At 37.7% G+C, this 22,950-nt stretch overlaps 1 protein-coding gene across 1 annotated transcript in view; it reads right to left on the reverse strand.

Annotated features, from left to right (window-relative positions):
* Window positions 1-22,950, reverse strand: part of MUC5AC (mucin 5AC, oligomeric mucus/gel-forming) — a 61,555-nt gene that overhangs the window by 33,975 nt on the left and 4,630 nt on the right. The window contains exons 4-31 of the mRNA XM_063331720.1: window positions 22,578-22,839; window positions 21,429-21,543; window positions 20,869-20,959; window positions 20,356-20,468; window positions 19,639-19,855; window positions 19,172-19,297; window positions 18,006-18,123; window positions 17,025-17,163; window positions 14,618-14,728; window positions 14,138-14,207; window positions 13,272-13,409; window positions 13,022-13,186; window positions 12,171-12,265; window positions 11,061-11,187; window positions 10,227-10,482; window positions 9,543-9,592; window positions 8,831-8,931; window positions 8,558-8,709; window positions 7,880-8,018; window positions 7,665-7,778; window positions 7,153-7,332; window positions 6,416-6,655; window positions 5,663-5,819; window positions 4,962-5,090; window positions 4,476-4,617; window positions 3,159-3,202; window positions 2,853-3,059; window positions 175-1,595 (exon numbers count right to left, since the gene is read on the reverse strand). Of these exons, the coding sequence (XP_063187790.1) occupies window positions 175-1,595; window positions 2,853-3,059; window positions 3,159-3,202; window positions 4,476-4,617; window positions 4,962-5,090; window positions 5,663-5,819; window positions 6,416-6,655; window positions 7,153-7,332; window positions 7,665-7,778; window positions 7,880-8,018; window positions 8,558-8,709; window positions 8,831-8,931; window positions 9,543-9,592; window positions 10,227-10,482; window positions 11,061-11,187; window positions 12,171-12,265; window positions 13,022-13,186; window positions 13,272-13,409; window positions 14,138-14,207; window positions 14,618-14,728; window positions 17,025-17,163; window positions 18,006-18,123; window positions 19,172-19,297; window positions 19,639-19,855; window positions 20,356-20,468; window positions 20,869-20,959; window positions 21,429-21,543; window positions 22,578-22,839 (5,219 nt within the window). The remainder of the gene's footprint in view (window positions 1-174; window positions 1,596-2,852; window positions 3,060-3,158; window positions 3,203-4,475; window positions 4,618-4,961; window positions 5,091-5,662; window positions 5,820-6,415; window positions 6,656-7,152; window positions 7,333-7,664; window positions 7,779-7,879; window positions 8,019-8,557; window positions 8,710-8,830; window positions 8,932-9,542; window positions 9,593-10,226; window positions 10,483-11,060; window positions 11,188-12,170; window positions 12,266-13,021; window positions 13,187-13,271; window positions 13,410-14,137; window positions 14,208-14,617; window positions 14,729-17,024; window positions 17,164-18,005; window positions 18,124-19,171; window positions 19,298-19,638; window positions 19,856-20,355; window positions 20,469-20,868; window positions 20,960-21,428; window positions 21,544-22,577; window positions 22,840-22,950) is intronic.

Genomic DNA, 22,950 nt, shown 5'->3' on the forward strand with positions numbered 1-22,950 from the left:
GCTGGTGGTGCTGGTGGAGGTTTGCGTTGTGGTTTCCGAGGAGGTGGGCTGCGTGGTGGTGGTGGTGGAGGTCGTGACTGTGGTGGAGGTTGGGGCGGTGGTGGTTGATCTGTGGAAGGTGGTGATGGTGGGTGTGGTGGTGGGCAAGGGTGTGGTGATGTGGCAATTGTAGTTAGGAGTGCAGCAGAGGACGCGGATCCTGTAGTTGAGGCACATCTTAAATTTGCCAGTCTGGTCTTCGTTCTTGCACACCAGTCCAAAGTTGACGTCGCACTGCACGACCTGTCCGACGTGTTGGATGGAAACCTCGGGGTAGTCCTCCGCCTGGCACTCGATTTCCTTTGGCTGTTGACAGACTTTCTTCCCGGCGGCACGGATGTTCTGGTAGGTTTCGAAGTCTCCCTGGCTGGGTCCCGAGGAGGGGAAGTCGACGTCGAACCATTCGCTCCAGGAGCACACTTCGGGTTCACAGGTGGTAGTGGACGGGGTGGTGGTGTGGATCTCGGTGGGGTAGGATGTGGAAGGTGCCGTAGTGGGGCTTGAGGGTGTTGTTGTATTTGCTTCATAATATGTGTGTGTTGTTGATTGTGATGTAGTTCTCGTATGAATATATTCTGTTTCTGGTGGAGGTGTTGGTACTGTAGTTGTTTTATATTTTGTTTGAAAGTTTGGTGGTGTTGATAGTTCTGTGAATGATGTACTTGGAATCATTGAAAAAATCGTGGTACTTGTATGTGGTGTTGTTGTTTGCTGGCATGGTGCTGTTATATTTCTACAGCATTTAAATCTTAATTTGTAGTTATAGCAGATGGGTGGTAGTTGGTCTTTATTGTAGCATTTCAGTCCTTCTTCTGTATTACATGTAATGTGTTGCTCCAGTAGGGGATATGGTGTATTGGGGAACCTTACTGCTCTGCATTCTACTGCCTTTCTATTATCACAGACTTCGTATCCATGATTTTCAATGTTCTGAATTGTTTCGAAGTCTCCATCATCGTATCCAGACCCTGGATAACTGACATCATACCACATTGACCAAGAGCATTCTTCTTTAATGCAAAGAGGAGTTGTTGAAGGAGAAGTGGTGACAGGTGTTGTCATTTTGGTTGTGGTTGTTTCTTCAGTAGGTGAAGGTATGAATGTTGTAGTTTTGTAAGTTGTAGTAACTAGTGATGTGGTGGTCGAAAACGATGTTTCTTCAGTTGGTGTTGATATTTCTGTGCTCTTAGCCGTAGTTGTGATTGGTGTTGACGTGCTGAAATGTGTTGTGAAAGAGCATGGTACAAAAACACAGCATAAGATTCTGATTTCATAATTGTTGCACATTGTTGAAATTTGATCTTTGTTGTAACATATAAGCCCAGCTGTTGTGCTGCATTCTACTTTTTGGCCAAGGTCTTTCAGTGGTATATTAGGGAATTTCTCTGCTCTGCATTGAATAGCCCGTGGAGTTTTACAGACCGCATAACCTTTAGATCTCAAATCATCAAAGGTTTCAAAATCTCCACCATCATAGCCAGGGGTTTGCAGACTCCCATCATACCATTCTGACCATTCACAGACTTCACGAACACATACTGATGTAGTTGGTGACACTGTGAAAGAGAAAAAGAAGAGACCATGAAACTTAGAGTTAATTCCTGTATCTCTTTTTTATTATATTAAATGGCCTGAAAATTTCTCTAAGGTCATTCGCTTGCATTGCGAGCCTGTAGTGCATCAGTTTATTGTACTTATAATTTAATATGAAGTAGAACAGAAAATCCATCACCCAGCAATTTAATGTACTGACTCCCTTGGAAGTGTCGCTTCCCAAGAGAATGACAATTATCTTTTACAAAGTGCTAAAACAAGTCTCGGGCATAATTTTTACACATTGTGGGGAAAAAAACCCTCACATTTTTTTAGATTTGATTCAGTGTTATGGCTTGGTTTGCATCTTGCTTCATTATTTTTTAATCTCTCTGGAATATCAAAGCCCAGATTCAAATCCAGCTGAAAGAATAACATTTAATCTGTGCATCAAGATTCATAGATACATTTTTCTTCCAAATGAGTTGAATCCTCATGTAATATGCTGCATTGTCTTTGCTCCTCCATTTGAAGTAAAAGATATCTAATGCAGCCCTATTAGCACCCCTACACTTTGTAGTCTTGTCTAAAGAAACCATTTATTGATTGGAGAGCAGTCCACAAGCTTTTGTAGGTGAATTCTCATTGTAAAATGATTGGAAAATGACTAATGAATTCCAGCAGTGCTGGTGGTTTCTGTGATTTCAAAACTTGTAGTTCTAAATTTTAAGAATATGTGCCCATTGTAATTAGAAATTATCAACCTGAAGAATGCTGAACAGGAATTCTAGAAATAAAAATTTCAGTATCTCAATGTCAATATCTGAGCAATCTACTTAGTACTGTAATTATAAATACCATGAACCCTACCAGGAATTTTACAGAAAGTAATAATTCTGTAATTTAATAGGAAAAATAATGAATTATTTGTTCAGTAAAGATTATTCCTAGTATAGAAATAGTTACGGTTAGAGATATTAAATCTGATACTGCTTTTTATCGTTCACTATGAAAATAAGCAAAATAATAGTATTAAACCAGTTTGCAGTGGTTTCCATTTTTGTGTTTCAGAAGTAGTTTTATTTTCTCTTTTTATTTCCTTGTATTAGTTTGGTTACCAAATACTAACTGAAACCAAATGCTAATAACAAATGAGACTTCCTGTCATTTATTTTGAAGTTGTATTAATTCATTTATATTGTGAGTGTGGGCATGGTTTTGTGGCTATATTTTACTCACTAACGAATAGAATACGCTCTTATGGGCTATGAAGGATGTACCTGTGGAAGTAGTGACAGGTGGCGTAGTGCTGAAATGAAACGTCGTTGCTGTTGTGGGTGATGTTGAGATTGGACATTCATAGACAACCCTTTGAAGTGTTCCATTGGGACCACAGGTTGCAACAATACACCCTCCTGTGCCATCTGTAGTATTGTAGATCACGTCTTTATAGTTGTATTTCTGTCCCTCATAAATGCAGACGCATTCTGTAAATCAAAAGAGGGTGTTATTCCTTGGTATCTGAAACACAGAGCAGAGTACTTCAAATGCATCCTATTTAGATAAAAACAACTTTGCCAACATACCATATTCATCATATTTGCATTTTTTTCCATGCTTTGTGCATTCACTGAAAAGATAAAAAAGGAGATGATGAATATCAACATATAGGTTCATGACATCCTCTTGTCTCATTTTTTTTCTATCGATTCTTTACTATTCATTGTGTGCTTAAATGTAGAAAGACCCTGTCTTCTCTAAGTTAGGTACTGAGTTCTACTGTACAAATTCAGTTTAGGTAGGATCACTCAGTTTTCTGTCAAGAAAGGCAACTTTTCTATGCCAGCATATTAAACATGCAGTATCCTTATTGGTGTTTTTGGGGGCTGGGCGAAGATGTAGGGAAGGGTGATTTGAAATGTTATCTCCCTGATAGGTACACTTATTTTTTGGAAAGGAAAGTGCAGTAAATGTGTTGTTTGAGAAAGGGTCACTGTATCACAGATGTTGACGCTGTCTACACAGAGAATTTCCATCAGGCTTCCAAAAGATGCAAGAATGCATTCTGTTTTTAAAGGGAATTTATCTATTAATCTGTTAAGAACTGAATCTTGATATATTTATTTACAGTGACTAAAGGCATCTCTACAGTGAATAAACTGAAGTAAGTATAGATATGTATTTAACAGGTTAGGTCTAGTGCTGTTAATGACATAGATGATGCAGGCAAAGCTGTCTCTGAATGGCAAAACATGCCGTGAAAACTGGGTTAGCTCAGGTGGTCTTCGTGCTAAGCTCTTTGCCACTCTGGCTGGACTGCTTACAGTATTCAAGTGTAGCTACTTTAAAGGTATCTTGGCACAGGTGTTAGCTGCTTCACAACTGGTTCTGGTAAGGTTGTGCTATTTGATAGAAGGCTTAGCAGCACTTGTCCCAAGCTGTCATCAATTCTGGCAGAATGTGTAGAAATACTTGCTGACTCTTGCAAATATGCAAGTACCAGTGCAGTAACAGAAACAAACTCAAAACAACGCAGATTAGTTGTCTAACTTCTAAATAATTGCACATAATGATTTTAGGAATATCCTGTAAAAACTCTCATACTATTGCCATAACTATTATTATTTTAATTTGGTTTTAATTAATTTAATTATGATAATAATTTAAAAGTACTTTAGTAAGAATACATAATAAGTAGTAAATTTATCTCTCTATGGTAAAATGTTTCACCATGTCATCATTTAAGTTTCTGGGAATGTAAAAAAATTAGACATCATCCAGCAGCCTATGACTGGCCTTGTTCCTGATGGCAGACAAAAAACCTTAATGCATAATGCATAAAACATAATGTATTATGTTTCACAACTTTAAACTCAACATTTAAAAATCTTTACTAATCCTACCATGATTGACAATTCTCCTTTGAAGGCATCTGCATTCCTGGTTTGTAATTTTTTCCATTTTCGTAACAACCGCAATTAGAAACACAAGTCATGGTTTCTTCATCAAAATAGGACTTATTCTTTGGACAGTGTGGATAGCAGCCTGCAATAAAAAATGAGAGTTATGTTGACACAAGGCCTTTCACAATTAGAAGTAATTCTATACTCTGCTTATATCTGCTTTCCCCAAATTATCTCATTTGGTAAGTGGAATTTCAGACCCTGTTAGTGCTATTTCTTTGATTGCACATTAAGCTTTGGAGCATTTTGTCCTCATCTTCACTCCAAACAAGTTCATGATCCATTAGGGAGTAAGATACTAATTAGAAAATCTCTTCTTATAATTTCTAATACAAATATGTCATATACTGAGTAATATAAAGTTGGTTAATCATATTGCATTTTAGCTTTTTATAAGTAGAATGAGATATGCATAATTATGTTTACCTTCCAAACCTCTCAACTCATGAAGACAGTTCCCACTTGGATTATTGCAGGTCTTCATACAAGGGGCTCCACATGGCTTGTAGTGCCACTCACATTCCCCTTGTGGATTGTAGTAATCACAGAACAGAGCTAGAGGAAGGAGAAATGACAGAAAAAGACTTTTGACCTTTTTGCTCTGCAGTCTTTCAGTTTTGCTAGGTAAAAATCCCATGTGATCAGCATAATCACATAGGAGGTGAACTTATAATTTAATACAATTGTTACACTTCTACCACCTTTTGACACCAATAAAATTGTAAAGCATAGAACAGAGTTACACATTAAGCATGAAAAATCAATTAACTGAATCACTGATTTTAGCTAGTATGCACTAATACTTATTTACACTGAGCATGATGTAGACTGGCGGGAGTGCAATATTATAGTTCATCAGTTGTGTATCATGATTGACAAGTAAATCAGACAGTAATGACACCAACTGTTAAAGTTACTATCAATGGTTTCATTTTAAGAAGATAAATTGGCTTCCAGTGATTTACCCAACTTTCTTTGTGTTATTTTTTGCTTTTTTTCAAATACAGGAGTGCCTCTTACAAATAAAATTTTATCCTTCTTTCTTTCATCATTCTACTTGCTTTTCTTTATTTCTTCTGTTTTCTTTCCCTCTGGACCCCTTCAAAAAGTAGTAGGGTGAGACTCACGACAAATGGATGGGGTTCTCCATGAAATGCAGATGTCCAGCTCATTGCATGCTTGAGCATAGGCGGCTACTGCTGTACAGAAACATTCACAGTCTCCTCCAGTGTCACAGGCACAAGCATCATCCACACATGCTTGATAATATTCATTTGGTTCAACCTGTTGGAGAAAACATTTTAGTTTTCATGGACTTGTCCTCTTTGAAAAGGCATTCACTGTCCTAAAAAAGCTGAATAAAATATCTGAAACTGACAACTCTGTATGCGTGAGAAGGATAAGAAAGGAAGAAACCTGTGAATGCTTTGAAAAACCAAGAGGAAAATGTAGAATAAAGCTATTACTAATAAGTCATAATGCTAAGAACTATTTGATGCTGAAGATACGTTTGCAGAAAGAATACTGTTACATTACTACAAGCTAGCACACAGTCATATCTATCAGGTGGCTAGTATTTCTATTAGTAGAAAATGATGCTATTAGAAAATAAGTGTATCCTGAGATTCATCTGTGTTTTTCCTTTTTATTAAAAAAAACCACACCAGACCAACTATCAATTTATTCAGTGTCCTAGTTCAAGGCACAAGCTGAGAAAAATGAAAGTGAAAACACTGTCTATGCAGTCTCCCTGGAACTTGATCTGACTTCACTTTGTCAAGCATCGCGAAATGTATTTTAGTGTATTTTTCAACTATCCCACATAAAAATTAATGTAATCTCTCGCTCAAGAGAATTTAAGAGTGAAGTTTCTGGCATACCTGGGAGTGACACTTTGCAAACACTTCACTGGTAATGATGCTGCATTGCTTCTGTGCCCAGGCTTTCCTGTATGGATTCGCAGTGCATGGATCCTTGGTACGATTGGCATTTGGGCAACTAGAAGACACTTTCCAACTATTGGCAAACTCCAGCACATTTCCTACCACAGACTGACTGCGAGTAGTGAAGTCATTGTTTCCATTGCCGTCATAGTTTCCGCAAAGTCCACAGACATGTCCCTACGTGGAGATAAATACAAAATGACAAAGATCAGTAAGGTACAGTTTCTCATTATCTGTGAGTAACAGACCTCAGGATGAATATTATTTAAGATTATCTTGAATTCTTCAGTAATGGTCCTGAACATTTTCATAAAATACCTTTAATGAAAAGAAGTCTCTAACTTAGTGTTAGAAAGGATAAGGATCAGAAGCAGACTAGACTCGTGGCTTTTGTTCTTAGTATTGAGCTAATTAGTTTTATCTAATGCTCTCTTCAGTGAGGGCTTTTCATGAAGAATGCTACTGATGTAGTTGCTGTTATGCCATTGCTGAATAACGTAATTTAAGGAAAATGTGTAGCACACAATCTAAGTAAACGCTACAAGGGTAAAAATAGGCAATCGTTGTTCTTTTAGTCTTCTGGTTACAGCCTAAATTTCCTTTTTTTTCTTTGACAGATAACATGAATGTCTTTCAGAAATCATTTTATCCAGGTTTTGGATTTTAAAATGTACCTGAAAACTGGGACTAAGCTTAATGAATATACTGGTTTTCTTGTCCCACATGAGTATCAGGCCAACAGAAGTGTCAACCACCAGGTAGATGCCCATGGAACGCATTTGGAATGGCATTTTTCCTCCAGGTGTCCTCTGGATGACATCAGAGTGTCCATCACTGAGTACCAGCTCATAGTTCTAGGACAGGAAAAGAAAAAGTTAGAGAAAGTTAGAGGCCAATTAAAAAAGTCACCTATTGGGTACAGTTTTATATATTGCCAGTAACTGTTATTGAAATAATAACTTTCTTATCATAAAAATGATTCTATTCAACAACCTCATGTTAAGCACTTTCTCTTTAGAATTCCCTCTTTTGTTTTCTCTCACAGACAGCAGAATCGTTGGCAGTGAGCAAAGAATATTTTCACTGTCTTGGAGGACGCTTTTATGATGCAGTCTATCTGGGACAGCTTGTTCCATCCTTCTGGCACATTAGGCCTGGGGTAAAACTTATTAAAGAAAATACTTACGCCCAGGAAAACTTTAATAGATTTAGAGCAGGTGGTTCCTGTAGTGCCGCATGGAATGTTCTCGGTGATGACTCTGAAGGTTCCCTGGTTCATACCTTGTTGACCACAGTAGTTCTGAAACAGGGGAATGATATTCAGTGTTAACTATGCTACATGGTCATGTGTAAAATGCAAGGTACTTCGACAGTGCAAAAATCTGGGAAAGACTTTGTTACCTGGACCAGAACATATTCACAGTCTCCTTCAAAATCAAAACGTTTGCCATCAAAGGTGGTGTAATGCCCATCTCCATAAACAGAACAGGTTTCCAGGCAAGGTTCATTGGAGCAGTGCCATTTTCTGTTTCTACATGTGCTACATAAGACAAAAAGCACTCCAACTGTTAAAACCAGACATGTATACTATAGAGCAATATATACATTCCTGCATGTACGTCAATCTGATTTTAAAATGTTTTAAGCTTAAAATTAAACAAATAAAGTTTGCTTATTCTCAGAAACGCAGTATAATTCAAAAGCCTTTGGGATTTACCCAAAGAGTGTGTTACTTCATGATGTCATGAATAATTTGGGTTAGAAAATACTTTTCTTCACATTTCCAGATCTTGTTGGATGTATTGAAAGGTAGCAATTGCCTGCAAGGAAAAAAGCTTTCTTGACTCGAATGAATATGACAACATCCAAACCATATTTTTCTGACCACTTGCAATTTCTGTGCTGTGTGCCATTATAAAAAACAGGTAGAGCTTGCTTTTTAGGTACTAAGTGGATCATCTTATGTACGATACCTTCCTATAACTAGGATACTGCTAGACTGAAATGCTATAATTCACTTAGAGCTTAAACTATTACCTTTCAGATGCTTGAAAATAATATTTTTCAATATGCCCTTACCAGTTGTTACAGCCAACTCTGATTGATTCTCCTGGGCTGTAGGAATTCCCATTGTGAACACATGGACAGTCTTCTGGAGCTATACAGCCACCTTTGCCATCTGAGACTTGGTTATGAGGACATACACAGCCAGAGACACAGTGGGTTCTGTACTGTAAGGACCATATAGAAAACATGACTTGAAAGATTTCCCTGGTAGAAGACTCCAACTGCAGCTGGTAATTGTAGAAGACACCTAGTTTAAAATGCTTTCAATAAGGAGTCTATACTTACGCATTCCATATCTAGAGTCTGACAGCTCTTCTGGCATCCTGCTCCTACCACATCTGCAGTGGCATTGCCACAGTCAATATAGACCATGGGAGGTACGCAGACTGAAAGAGAAAAAAAGCCATGAGAAAGGTGAGATCAACCATGTACTTATATCTTTGGATTTCCTTAATGCAAACTGAAGAAAAATAAAACAAGAAGCCTCCTTTATGAGGTATGTGTGCCTTAATATAATGCATTTGAGCAGAAAGAGAAGATGAATATTTTGAAGTCATGCTCATCTGGGGTTTTTTGTGCTTATGCTTGGACTACTCATAGAAATTAATGTTTAATTAGCTCTGTGAAACACTTCCTTTCAGCAAAAAAAAAAAAAGGCAAGAAAAAGAAGATCATGGTTTACTTTGTATTTTTTTTTTGGCTTTTAGTACTTTTATTTTATTTGAAATGTAGACAGTTTTCTCCTCACATTCAGTGAGGTGACCAAGTATTCTTTTCCCATGGGTAACGCAGAGGATTATAACTTGTTTCAGCCATCTGAAAGGTAAGATCTGTTTCTTTATATTTTGGGAATCCTCTACATTACATAAGTCATAAGTTCATTTTCTTGTTTGATTTCAGACTTGTACAATTTGCATCATGATGATGAAAAAAGAAAGAACTGAAAAGGGTGAAAATGGAAAGGGAGAGTTAAAGAAAACCTTAAGTGATATGTTACCTGGTTCAGGTTTCTCTCCAATGCAGCTCAGCTTTCCATAGGTGCAAGTGCTATAAAAAAAAAAAAAAGAGAATGGATATGTTTTTGTTTTTCCTTATTTCCTAATGAATTTGAAATAATTAAAATTTACTGTGTGATAAAATGGTGAAAACGTATCCTTTATCAGAATAGTTTGTACTATTAAAAATATTTTATATTAGAGCAGACCAAAATACAAGTATATTCTATATAAAAATTTGCTAACTATTTGCTTTGCTTTTTGCTTTGCTATTTGCTTTGTCCATTTGCCCGACTAAAAACTGTCCTTCAGAATAGTTCAGAGTCCACTCATAATGGGAATAATCCATAATGGGATTATCAAGCATCTTTCACCATGGAACAAGTCTTTTACAGTCATGGGTAAGAAAAGTAGGTGTGATGGGGAGTGAGTGACTGACTGACTGGGTGGGAGTTTGGCTGTTAGCCAAGGCTAACCCACCACAGCATGGTTTGTTGAATTCCTGTAGCAGTCTAAGTACCATCTTCCAAATATGTGTAGCCCTAACAGTTTTTAAGGATCTGTGATTTTTTGTATTGAAATTATTAGGGAGAGAAATGCATTTGACTTGAATAGATTGCATAATGTATATGTGGTTTCATGATTGCCTATATCCAATCTCATTCTTTTGCTTACAAATCTCTTACCAGACAACACCATTATCATGAATAACTTCTCCAGAAGACAGAGGCGTTCCTTTGTAGTAACAAGGACAGCTAGAAGCAGGCACACATTTGCCACTTTCATCCATGTAGGTTCCATTTATGCAGGTGCAGCCATCAACTGGGACAAACTTGATGCTGCATGTGACATCAGGCTCACTCAGAGACCGGCAGGTGGGTTGACAGGAATCGACGTTGTAAGTGTACTTCAAGGATTTCGGACACAAGGTGGTGTATTTTGCTTGAGAGTAAAAAGTTGAGTTACATTTGCAGTTCATTTAAGAATCAATGTAGGTATAAATGCAGTAGTTGAGGTAAAGCATATATGATAAACATGTATGTACATGTGCTTTACTGATATCCTTAATAGTGTAATTATTTTGTATTGCTGTACTGTAGTGTAGTGTAATTATTTTATAGTGCTAGAGCAGAATTTTTCCCTATAGATGTGTCACAAATACAAATATTTTGTTTGGGTTAAAAAAAGAAAATATTTTAATTATGTTAATGTATAATGTCTTTTTTCCTCATTGCTATTTTTATATTTTTGTCAAATAAATTAAGAAACTCTCTACTTAGTTTATTCCTATTGCAACGGTATTGAAGTCCATGCTGCTTCTGCTGGTTCTGAGCTAGTAATCTAACAAAACCTCTTTTTTATATTTCTCTGCTTACTGCTTGTCTTTTGTCATATTCCCTTCCTCCTCAAATTGTACTTAAAACATAATTTAACACAATTTACTGTGGGAATCCCTGAGAGCTGCTGTGTGGGGCCTTCTCAATGATTATTTTCAAGAGGCAAAGGGAAATAAAACTTACTGCAAGCTTTGCTTCTCCATCCAGTGAGGAGAACTCCTTTAGCAGCACAGGCTCTGACATAGCTGGAAAGGGCAGCACACATGCAGTCCTCACTCTTCTCACAGTTACACGTGTCAAACATGCAGTTCTAGGGACAGAGAGTGACCTAGGGTCATCAGATTGTCATATCAAAGCCGTGGTGCTCTATACTTTTTAGAGTGTCATGTTCTTTAGAGCTACAAATGAGTGTAATCCCTATACATAAGTAAACACGTGTCTGTTTTTCATTTGAAGATTTCATGGAGCACTTTCAAGAAAGATTCTTTGCAAGGAGAGTGAGTAATTAGAGGGCCACAATTTTAAACTATTTTTTCTTTTTCTTGTTTCGTTTCACTTTTTCAGGTGTTGGTAGGTTTCTTAGAACAAGTAGAGGGTATTTGTTGCCATCCAAATTTTAGGGCTTCGGCTTAGGAGCTTAGGCTGTCTGCATCAGAGTGAAGAAAACAAGTCATTTAATGTGTTGCTATGCCAGGCAAGGTCACTGTAATGTTACCATTTCAGAAGATGTTTGTTGAACATAATCTTACAGATTTCCAATAACAGGGAGACTTTGTAAAGTCCCCAGGCAGTGTGTTCCAGAGCTTCATCACCTTGAATTCCTGGAACATTTTTGTTCACATCTTATCTAAATCTCTTTGTTGCTTCTTACACACATTTCTTGCCCTGTCCTTGGATATATGCAAAAGCCTTCTGAGAGCGGTTCAGAGCTACTAAGCAAAGTGCTAGTTAATATTCTGACTAAAGCTTTCCTTATATCTCAGAAAGGACAGCTTTTGTCCTTTGATCTGATAAGAAGTCCAGGGAATCCAAGTTCCCAGCTTAGACATTTAGGTTAGTACTTAAAAATATGGGCAGCAGGAATATGCCTGTAAGTTTATTCTCCTGGGAATGGAAAAAAAGGTACCTTTACAAAGGAGTAATTACTATGATGTGTAGATAAAAATGAACCCTTGGCTTGAAAAGAACTATCATGAATGCATCTCCTCCCAATTGGCAAGCTATTCTCTCAGGTGTTAGTATGAGAAATCTCAGTCTTTTTCTTTAAAATGGGAAAATTTAAGAGCCAAATACCTTCTGGTAAACTTCTGGATTCACTGTTGAGTGACATTCAGCAAAAGGTCCCGTGGTATCAGAGAGCAGTCCACACCAGTGCTGAGCATACTGGTCTGTGAATTGAAAACATATTAAGATTTTCTGTTGCACTTCATTGTCTAAACTCTTGTCCTAATGTAACAATACTTCCTGCAGGGAAACTGCAGAAGCTTAACTTTACGATAGAATTCAGCTTTGCATTTGCTGAAACACAGTCTTTCACTTCCTCTATACAGAAATATGAACTCTTTGTAAACTGAATGCTCTTAATTCATGGTAGTTGTCATGGAATAAACTAAGAAATCCATAGCTGAATTTTGAAAATGAAGGTTCGCATTGTGAGTTAAAAATACACTAGTTCATCTCAGAAAACAGAAGAGTAGCTTATGAATGCTCAAAAATTACATATTTCATTGGCTGAAATGGAGCCTAAGAGCTATGAAGCTCTGAATTCTAAGTCTGGTTCTCAGTTTAACAGTGGAAGGACCACACTGAGTCCAACTTTCAGTGGGGCTATGCATAGCTTTTTTCCTGATGATGACAATTGGTCCTTTCCAGGAATGGGTCCCTGATATGCTGTATGGTTCCATTTTCCCTTAAGTAAGTTGGGGAATACACTTGCTTTCTTTATCCAAAGGAATATTTTTGAAGATCCAAAATACTATCCTAGTTATTATTTATTGATTGAAGACTTCTAGTGTCAAATGAGGAAAATAGTGTGTGTGCAAGTGGTCCATTGTTAGTTTGGATAAATGCTTGGTGGTTGATCAGTTTATTTCTTCTTTCCATCTTAAAAGAGAATAGAAGACATTACTATATGCTGAGCTTACCATTTTGTATGCTGACAGTACAGGGGTTCTCAAAGGTATTTTTGGCATCAGGACAATCAGCCCGAGTTTTCCAAGTATTGCCAAAGGCAGCTGAAGTACCCTCTATTACACCACTAGTGGTTTTGAAATCATCTGTCTGCACGTCATTGAAGTTTCCACAGAGACCTAAAAGGAAGCAGATGGGCTGTGAAAGTCTCCTGGAGAATGAAGCATACTGATGAAGGCACTTGTTAATGGTAAAATGACTTACCACAGGTCTGCCCTTTATGTGATGGGTCTAAGTCTATAAAAAGTTGCATGAGAGGCACAAGCTGAACCTGTAGCTGAAGACCAAAGGTTGTTTGCAGAATAATGAAGAAAGATGATGATCTGAAGATGGTGACATTTGCTAGGGACATAAGAATGTAAGAGTTATAATTTCATGTGAGATGAGCAGATGAAATGACTGTTCATTGTATAGAGGGATTCTACAGCTGTGTTTGATATGATGCTAATTTCTGAAGAACTGGAGGGAAAATGATCCATATAGGATTTAAAATCCAGCACCAAAACAGGCCGTCTTTACCCTAAACAACAAATGTATAAAAACCCTCCACTTTCTTTCAAGTGTTTTAAAATAAGGGGAAGAACTCATACTTCTGTTGCTATTTAAAAGATCACCTTTACTTGATGAAAATGACGTAGCATGATTTAGTGGTAGACTCCAACATGGACCTATTCTGTCCTTTCATGATTTCCTTTGTGTTCAGGTGCAGTAGTATTCGAGAAGAACTGGCATGAAAAAAACTCTCCAGTGATGAATGTGCACTGAGCAAAGGGACAGAGGGAACTAAACAATTTGAGATATTGGAGTCCTGTTGCATATCAGAGTTTTTCTTTCCTCTCTTATTATTCCTCTTGAATCTCCATTTAGATATTGCTAAAATTAGACCGTGTTTTTACTAAAATTTTAAGAGTTGAATAGGCAAACCCTATTACTTTAAAAATAAGAGACTAGGGTACCTTGGGTTTGCTTCAGTGTAACCAAAGGTAGAATTTGGCTTTCAATTAACCAGTGTAATAATATTTTAAAGTTAAAAATGAGAAACATCACAGAAGTCTTCCAAGGGAACTTACCTGCAGAGAATGGCAGCTGTGTGTAGATCATATTCACAAATACACTGCCGGAAGGCTGGATCACAATGTTCTGTCCCCAAAGAAAGGCAATGATTATCAAGTATATTTAGGAAAGGCAAAACACTTTCCAAATGTTTTCTATCTAGTATTGTTCAGGATAAAGGCAAAAAATATGGGGGGAGACTATGATGATGTTCTCATTCCTATACTATTTAATCTTTATTACTGCCGTCCATTAACTGTCAAAACAAACAAGAAAATTCCCAGAGAAAACTAAATGACAGAAAACTACTAGGATCTTGACTGGCAATGAACCTACTTTATTTTTAATCTTTCTTTGAATAAAGTTCAAATGAAATAAAACAAAAAGATCAGCGCAGATTTCCTGTCTGTGCTGTTGTGTGTCATTTGCAAACTACTTGTCTATTAAGCTTCAAAAACATCCCTGCAGAATGTTAGGTGTCTACATTTGCTACTTACAGTTTGTCCTCCACTCAGGCTGACGGCTATACCCTTGAGGCATGTCTCAGTGTCAGTCAGGCCACACTTGTGGATATCTCCCAGAACAGTGAATTCATTGCTGTCACAGAGCTAGAAGAAAACAAAAGATATTGTTAAAAGGATTTGTTATGTTAAAATAGTTATGTTAAAAAGGTTCACACTCAAATGGCATTTTTAGTACAGTGAATCTTTTAAAATGTTGTTTATTCCTTTTCTTCCTGCTCTTCCTGCTCAGCACTGGTGAGGCCACGCCATGAGTATTGTGTCCATTTTTGGGCACCTCAATACGAGAGAGAGATTGAGGTGCTGGAGCGAGTGCAGAGGAGGACAATGAAGCTGGTGAAGGGCCTGCAGAATAAGTCTTATGAGGAGTGATTGAAGGAGCTGGGACTGTTTAGTTTGAGGAAGAGGAGGCTGAGGGGAGACCTCATCACTCTCTACAACTACTTGAAAGGACACTGTAGAGAGGTTGGTGCTGGTCTCTTCTCACAGGTAATTAGTGATAAAACAAGAGGGAATGGCGTCCAGCTGCAACAGGGTAGGTTTAGACTGGACATTAGGACAAAATTCTTCCAGAAAGAGTGGTCAGACACCGGAATAGGCTGCCCAGGGAGGTGGTGGAGTCACCATCCCTGGATGTGTTTAAGAGTCATTTAGAAGTGGTGTTGGGGGATATGGTGTAGGGGAGAACTTTGTAGAGTGGGGCTGATGATCCCAAGGGTCTTTTTCAACCTAAATGATTCTATGATTCTGTATGTTCTTACATATATGTACCCAGTCACTAAGCAAGCTGGCATTCATGCAGTCTGTACAGTGAAAGCTATCCATTACTTCTGGTATTCAAGGGCAGGTTAAATTTATTAAGCTGAACTTTAAGACTTCTTAATGTTTGGGTAATATTAGTTTAATATGCTAAAGAAGGAAGTTCTTGCCCATTGGTTATGGTGTTTACCTGGGAGAGGATAGAAATTATTTCCAGTATCTTCTGTACTGAATAGATTATTAAATAGCCTGGTGATTTGGACATACTTTTAACAGATAGGAAATAGGCATTCAAATATCCTCTCATAGGAGAACATTAAGCTAAAATTTCACTAAATTTCACTAACTAAACTACTGAATAAAGGCAAAATTCAGTTTTTCTCTTGGTTCTGATTTTCAGTGGTCTGTGTTCTGCGAGCTGTATTCAAAGCGAGCCTAATAGCCAAGATGTTACAGGGAAACACACGAAGGCTGTGATTCTGAATGTGTCTTATCACTTTCTTGGTGTAATGAAGATTAAATTGACGACAGCTGAGATGCAAAATACAGCCATCTGGAAATTTAATGTTAAAATTGTGGGCTTTTTGGCCTTTTGTGCCCATGTTTAGGGGTTTTCTGTACCTCCAGAGCCTCTGAGAATCTAATTTTATATGTTAGTGCCAAAAGGGGAGTTTAACATATAAGTTGGATCTATGATCCTGTTGTGGATTGAGCTTGTGAAGCAAATCAAAAAGTTTCATTGATTTAATCTACTCCAGTTCTAAATTACTTCACTTTAGCTTTTTACGGGTTTCTATGTTTCTAGTTTTCTATGGTTCTCTCTCTTTGTAACATTCAGCTTGAGATTTTTGAGAACAGATTTTATTTAATATGAACATAATTTAATATTTATGAAAATTGTTTCAATCACTCATCTAGTACAAATAAATACCAATATACCCAGGGTTCTGAAATCTGCAAGTTTGTAGTAATTATTTTAGATATACCTACTCAGAATTCAGTCCCTACTAATCTAAAAACTCCAGTTAATATTAGGTATTTTTGTAAGTCATCAATTTCTAATTCAGGTTTTACAATACATGTATGACTTTTTAGCTTTTTGCTTTTAAACGCGAATCTATGTTTACTGGGAAAGACTGTTTGGAAGGTAGATCGTCTTAAGGAAATAATTCTTCTCCCATGCATTCTGTATAATAATAATTGCATTGTGAATACTGTTAATCAAATAAGCCATTGAACTATATTAACTGTGACAAAAAGGACGGTACCAGTGGATGTAATAAGCACATTGCTCAGAAAGAAGTAATTATAAAACACCAGAGAGACAATATTTGATTAAAAAAATAATGGGAAGCGTGTAGATTGTTTCATGGAACCTAAAAACTCAGTGCAATTCTTAAACAATGACCAACGAACACAAAACTGCTATGATATGTTTATTTAGTATAACCCTAACGGAAAGCCCCCTGAAATCCATTTAAGGCTCCACGTTCACCCTCTAAGTTTCAGACAGTTGATGTGTTTGCCAGTATTTTTAATTAAACAGCATTATATATAATATAATATAATGTTTTCCTTTAGCATATTGCATATTGCTTTGGCAAGGATTGTGACTCATTTTTACCTTGGTTAGGACGTAGCTACAGTCTCCAAAGAAGGAATAATATTTCTCATCAAACGTTGAAATGTGAGAGCCTCCTTCAATACTGCAAGTCCCGAGGCATGACTGGGTGACGCAAGACCATTCACCTCCAGTACAGGTACTGAAATGAAGAAGGCATTCAGTAACCTTGGGTAATGCAAGTGTAAATGAAATAAGAGACAATAAAGGTAGCTGATGCCTTAGTCTTGAAGCATTGATCATACTGTCAAAGAAACCAACATTGCTTTGAAATATCAAAATAAGTATGGGGCAGGTACATTTATATTAGTGATCATTTTTTATATATTGCTGTTCATTTCTAGTCTTTGGACATAATTCAGTCCTGGTGAACCTGGCATCCATTCTGCTACGTATGAAGGATCGCCCCTCACCTCCATTAGTATGGCTCAAGCTTCAAATGTGTTAAGTATTTCTTGGAAAATAACATGCATGTTTGTGGTTCTTGTATTCATAGATAGATAGCTGCATTTACTTATACTTATGCAATAATACTTCAGTAATTATAGTGATATTGAAAAATGTATATCATATCTGTCAAACATGCCTCTCAAACATGATCTCCCACTCTGTCTAATGGAACATGTCCCTAAATGTCACGCCCTCCACAGCGTTTACATGAGTATCCTAGTATTACACTGTAGTGCTGCAAAGGACGTAACACAGTAATTCACATTTTTAAACACCTCTAGTATTTGAATTTGATTGTCTCCTTTAATTGATTGTTCTTGAAATTGGGGTACCTATACCAAAACTTAAATTTTTGCTTCTAAATGGGAGGAGAAAACAGAGATGTAAGCATCCTCTAAAAATGTGTAATCAAGGAAATTCAGTTGATAAGTAGTTCCTCATTTCTTTTTGAGGGGAAATTAGTAATTTTTCCCTGTCTTCAAAATGTTCAGGTAATGCACCTAAAAAAGAAGTATGAGAAAGAGAGTATATTACCATGATCTGCATTTAGATGAGAAGGAGGCACCAGGAGCATAAGTTTCACCTTCATAGGTACAGTGGCATTCTTTACGGGGAATGCAGCCAGCACCATTAATGTCATCAAATACCATTCCTAGGGAAAGAATTGGTCTGTTACTCATTCTGTGCACTGCAGAACCTGCTTTTGTACACATATCTGGCAGACACCAGAAAGCATGTTCCATTTCTTCTGTAGTACACAGAAAATTAATAGAAAGTACTTTAAAATAATAGGATGCCAGCTATGTAGGAATCGAAGGGCTATATTCCATTGAACCCTATCTAAAATCTTAGGGTGATCAAAAGAGACCTCTAGGGAAACACCTTTCTGTTATGGACTTCATTAGATTGGAATTAGGACTAAAATTAATAGATAATGAGGTGGAATAGATGAACCATTTGTAAGACTGCCCAGGGATGTATCTGTACAGTAAATATTTTTATACCCAAAGGCAGAGGGTTATCTAGGAGAAGTCAATGATATTACACAAAAAAGCGATGGTCAATTCTATGAGACGTCATGGAGGATGGGCAGAAGAGCTACAAGAGGTGAGGATCCTACCATGCAGTCACTCACAACAGCAACAATTCTCAGCCCCAGAAGTAAGTGCACAAAGAGAACACATTTGCGTTGTTTGTCTTGTACTGACATTCAGTTCACATGCGTAATTCTCTGAAGCACCAGATTTTTCTCGCTGCCTAATGCTCTCTCAGCTCCTTGTTGTTTAGATATGCAGCACTGGACAGGAAGGGTTTGGTAATCTGGTGAACCAGATGCAGCTTGCTAACACCAGGAGTTATTGTTGCGGGCAAAATGTGATTAAACATTACATACTTTCTGTGAACTGAATATGGATGCTGAGAATAGAAGACTTCCCCTTGTTGTAGGAGCAAAGTGTCTTATTCTCAGTTCAGTCGTTATGTACACGTCTCAGGCATGTTTGTTGTTTAAAAGGGCGTTTTTAGTAATCTGAATAGAAATGGTGCATGTGTATCAAGGAACAAATGTAGTTATTACTTTAATGATAATAACAATAGCAATGACGTGATGAGAATGATACAGAGCAGGGAAGTTGTTAAATGTGTACAGGTAAGTGTTCTAGCAGTTTTGATTACGAGAAAAGGGCAGGAAATAAGCTTGCCTGGAGGGCAGACGCAGCCATCTGTACAATGATCTTCACAAAGTGCAGATCGTTCCGGGTTGCTGCACGTGTCAGAACAGGGGGAGCCACACTCATGGTATTGCATGTTGAAAGGACATAATTTGGCTGAAAGTAGAAAAAGTATTATAATGCTGACTTTTCCTTTGAAATGTTGAGAAAACAGTATTTGCAATTTAGGATGTTTTCTATCAAGATATAATGGGAAGAATACAGTGGAGGATGTAACATTTTAGACTTTTGGATATATATTGAAAATCCTTAGTAATGCAAAATCCTCTAAACTTCCATATTTCCAAAGTCTTGAGTATGCTCAGGTTAAAACTGATTTCTTGAAAACTACATGCACCTTTAAACAGCTGGCCTCTTCGAGAAAAAAAATCGCGTATTTGAAGTTTACTAGATACGGATAGTAAGCACAGGTGAAAGTCCCTCCCTGAGACACTTACGACACAGTTCTGGGGTTCTCCAGTTCAGAGGCTGTCCACCTGCATGAGCGCACTGCCGGGAGTATTCAGCAAAGGTGTTGCACATGCAGAAGTCAGCCATAGAGCTATCACAGTGGCATAGGTCTTGTATGCAAGTTTCAATGTAGTCCTGAACATCCACAAGTGCATTACAGCTTGTAAATGCTTTACTGGTTAATACTGTTGCACAGATAGAAGCCTAGGAGGGAAAATAGAGAAGGTAAAACAAGTGCTTAGAAAATATGAAACTAATCATTTAAGGCATGTAGCAGAATAAACCAAAGGTCCGTCTGGTCCAGAAGCCTCTCCAACACTAGCCATAAGCAGATGTTTAGGGAAAAGAATAACAATAGGGCAAGTATGCATGGAACTTCTTTGATTAACTCTTCTGTCTTCCCATATCTTGAGTTACTTTCAGCTCAGGTGACTTCCTAAGCATTATAGAGTTTCTTATATTAAGACATCCTCAGTGAATTTCTCTTTTATGAGAATATCCATTCTTCTCTTGGAAGGGGAATGCAACTTTTTAACATTCACTTTAGCAAAGAATAAAAAATTAAATTTAGAAAAAATTTCTTTCCAGACCTAAGATTGAGTCATATTCGTGCTATATGTTTTCCAATTCTAACAAATTTTCTCCAAAGACAGGAAGAATGTATTTTACTCTGAGAAAACATATTTTGAGAGAAAGGTTCTTACAAATTCAGCTGAGCAGTTCACCACAAGAGCAGGAGGAATAGGATCAGCACACTGCTCTGTGGGCCCATCCATCTTCTGCCTATTCCCAAACTGTATGGGAGTCAGTTTTGTCTCTGTAAAAAACAGTCCAAATATTAGAATAATGTTTACTGGCTTTTGCATGGAGATATTTTCTTTTGTGATGCTACCTGCTATGACATGAACAGTGATTACCAAATAATATCACTATAATGTGAAAGGCAAAAGGAGATGAAGAAGGTGTACAAGGAACTGGATCTTAACTATTGAAAACAAGCAGAAAGTTGCATGTGGCAGGTCTTAAAAGATCTAACAGTAATGAAAGCCACCCAATACATCCAAAGCCCTAACTCTATACATAACGTACATCATATAAATACATAAAGAACTATCACCAGTTTTGAAGTTAATACAACCCACAATGTATGTTACAGTATACTGTTAAAAAATAGAAAACCAAAGCCCCAATACTTAATAATGCTTTTGATTACTTACTCTCTGAAATAAATTCATTGCTAATTGGAACTCCATTGAAGTCCCCACAAAGTCCGCAAGTTTGATTGGCATATTTCTTATCTAGTTCCACCTAAAAGAAACGAGGAAAGAGAGCTTAGGTTCATAGTAATGTCAGCCTTGATGGTTAGGAACACAGCCTACATCAATATTTTACGTACTCAAAATTTGACATATGTATGCTGTGCAGACTGTTGTGTGGTAACAAGGTAGGCATGATTGGGAAGGTCAGTGACCATCAAGAAAAACTTGGTCTTATTCCAGCCCTGGGGCTGTAAACATCAGCACATTGATAGGCTTGGAGTCTGAGGAGTACTTCACTGCTAGGTGGGGACGTTATAATTGGGGGTCTATTGATCCTGAGCTGAGCATGGTGGGAAAAAAAGGGAAATTAGGAGAAGACTGGAATACAGAATTATACACTAAAAATGGACACCAATCCAAAAGTAAGAAATGCTTGCCTGGCTGATTAAGACTGCAAAGATATAAACAGACTATTTTTAAAACACAGGCTTTCTGCCATGTTTTGGATGTTTTCTTACCAGGAGGGCATCCTCTTCATTCCAAAGGAAAGTCAGTCCTAACTTGGCAGAAACTTTCAAATAGCTGTTACTTTTCTCTATGAAGACTCCCATATGGCTGTAGGGCATCTGGACCCTGGGGAAAGATCGCAGTAATTCAGCAGGGCTAGGGACAGAATATCCACTGAGTATCCACACGGATACCCTTTCTCATTCTCTTTGAGAAGCTTCAACATGCATAGGTGACAAAATTAGTCAGAGCAGTAACTAAGTACAGACAACAAGTTTGTGACATTTTGGCTGTTTCCTATGCAATTGCTTCTCGTTGTCAAATGGATCAGCCTTTGCTTCCCCTGCTTTTCCTAAGGCTATCTCCCTTAACGGTGTTTTGCTAAGTAAAATGTTGGCATGTGTCTTTGGTTGTATTGTTCAAAAAAGTGCTGGGAGGTTCTGTTTTGCAGGCAGTATGCTTCAGGATATTGCTATTTACTCCTTAAAGCCCTTGATAATAAAAGGATATACTCTTTAGTCTTTCTGTGACATGAGTGCTATTCACAAAGGTGTACCCAAGATAACCTTTAGACTAGCTCACTATATGTAGCTGCTATAATACACAACTCACTGTGGGATAGCTGCCCAAATATTTACCCAGCCTTTTGGACAGCTTTCACACCCTATGCCAAAGTTAGCGCTACCCTTGCTACAAAGATAGCAAGTTTCCAGACTAGCTAATTTTAAATGAGCGCAGGTACAAGCTGCAGTCACTGCTCAACTGCATACTGTTCAGTGCAAGGACAAAAGCCATCAAAACTTCCTCTCAAGGATCCTGTTCTGAAAAATTAATGGAAAGTAAAAACTTAAAGGGTGTAAAAACCTAACACTTTGACTGAATCCAGCTTATAGACTCAATTGGATATATATACACACAATTGCAGCAGCGGGGCAGCATCTGGGATATAGCTCATCTGAACAAAATGGACACAGGGATAATCTGCAGAAGTGTCACTTAGCTCACTGTCAGGCCCTCTAAATTTTGTTGATACTTCAGGAAGGACCTGAGCCCTCCAGCTACTTGGGAGCAATGTGAGATCAGATGAGGGAAAGGGATGCTCGTTCAAAGAGCCCACTGAGAGCAAGACCAGAGGCGGCAATTTCAAGTTATGAACATACAATTTGCCATCAAGCAGGACAGAGCCGCGGGTCAGTTCAATCACTGCTCCTTCCAGCTTCATGATGACGTGAGTTATCATGGTAGCATTTTCCACCATTGTACGCCTAATCTGGATGTTGAAGTCCTCATAGGGAGATTTGCAGTTGGATGCAAAGATGTAATTACAGGCCCCAGGGAAGTAAAAGATGTCCCCATCAAAGGTCTTGAAGTGGAAGTTACCCCATGTGCTGCACACACGGCCATTGTGAGAGGGGTTGCCAGCTGTGGATTCAAAATAAGCAGTAAGAATTTTCTGTAATTTGCGGTAGATACCCTCCCTTTAGTTGCTTTTCCCCTTTTATTTCTTTCACTAGCCTTTGTCCAAAAAGCCCA

Source organism: Chroicocephalus ridibundus, chromosome 4 (genome assembly GCF_963924245.1).
Source record: "Chroicocephalus ridibundus chromosome 4, bChrRid1.1, whole genome shotgun sequence".
Classification (NCBI taxonomy): Eukaryota; Metazoa; Chordata; class Aves; order Charadriiformes; family Laridae; genus Chroicocephalus; species Chroicocephalus ridibundus.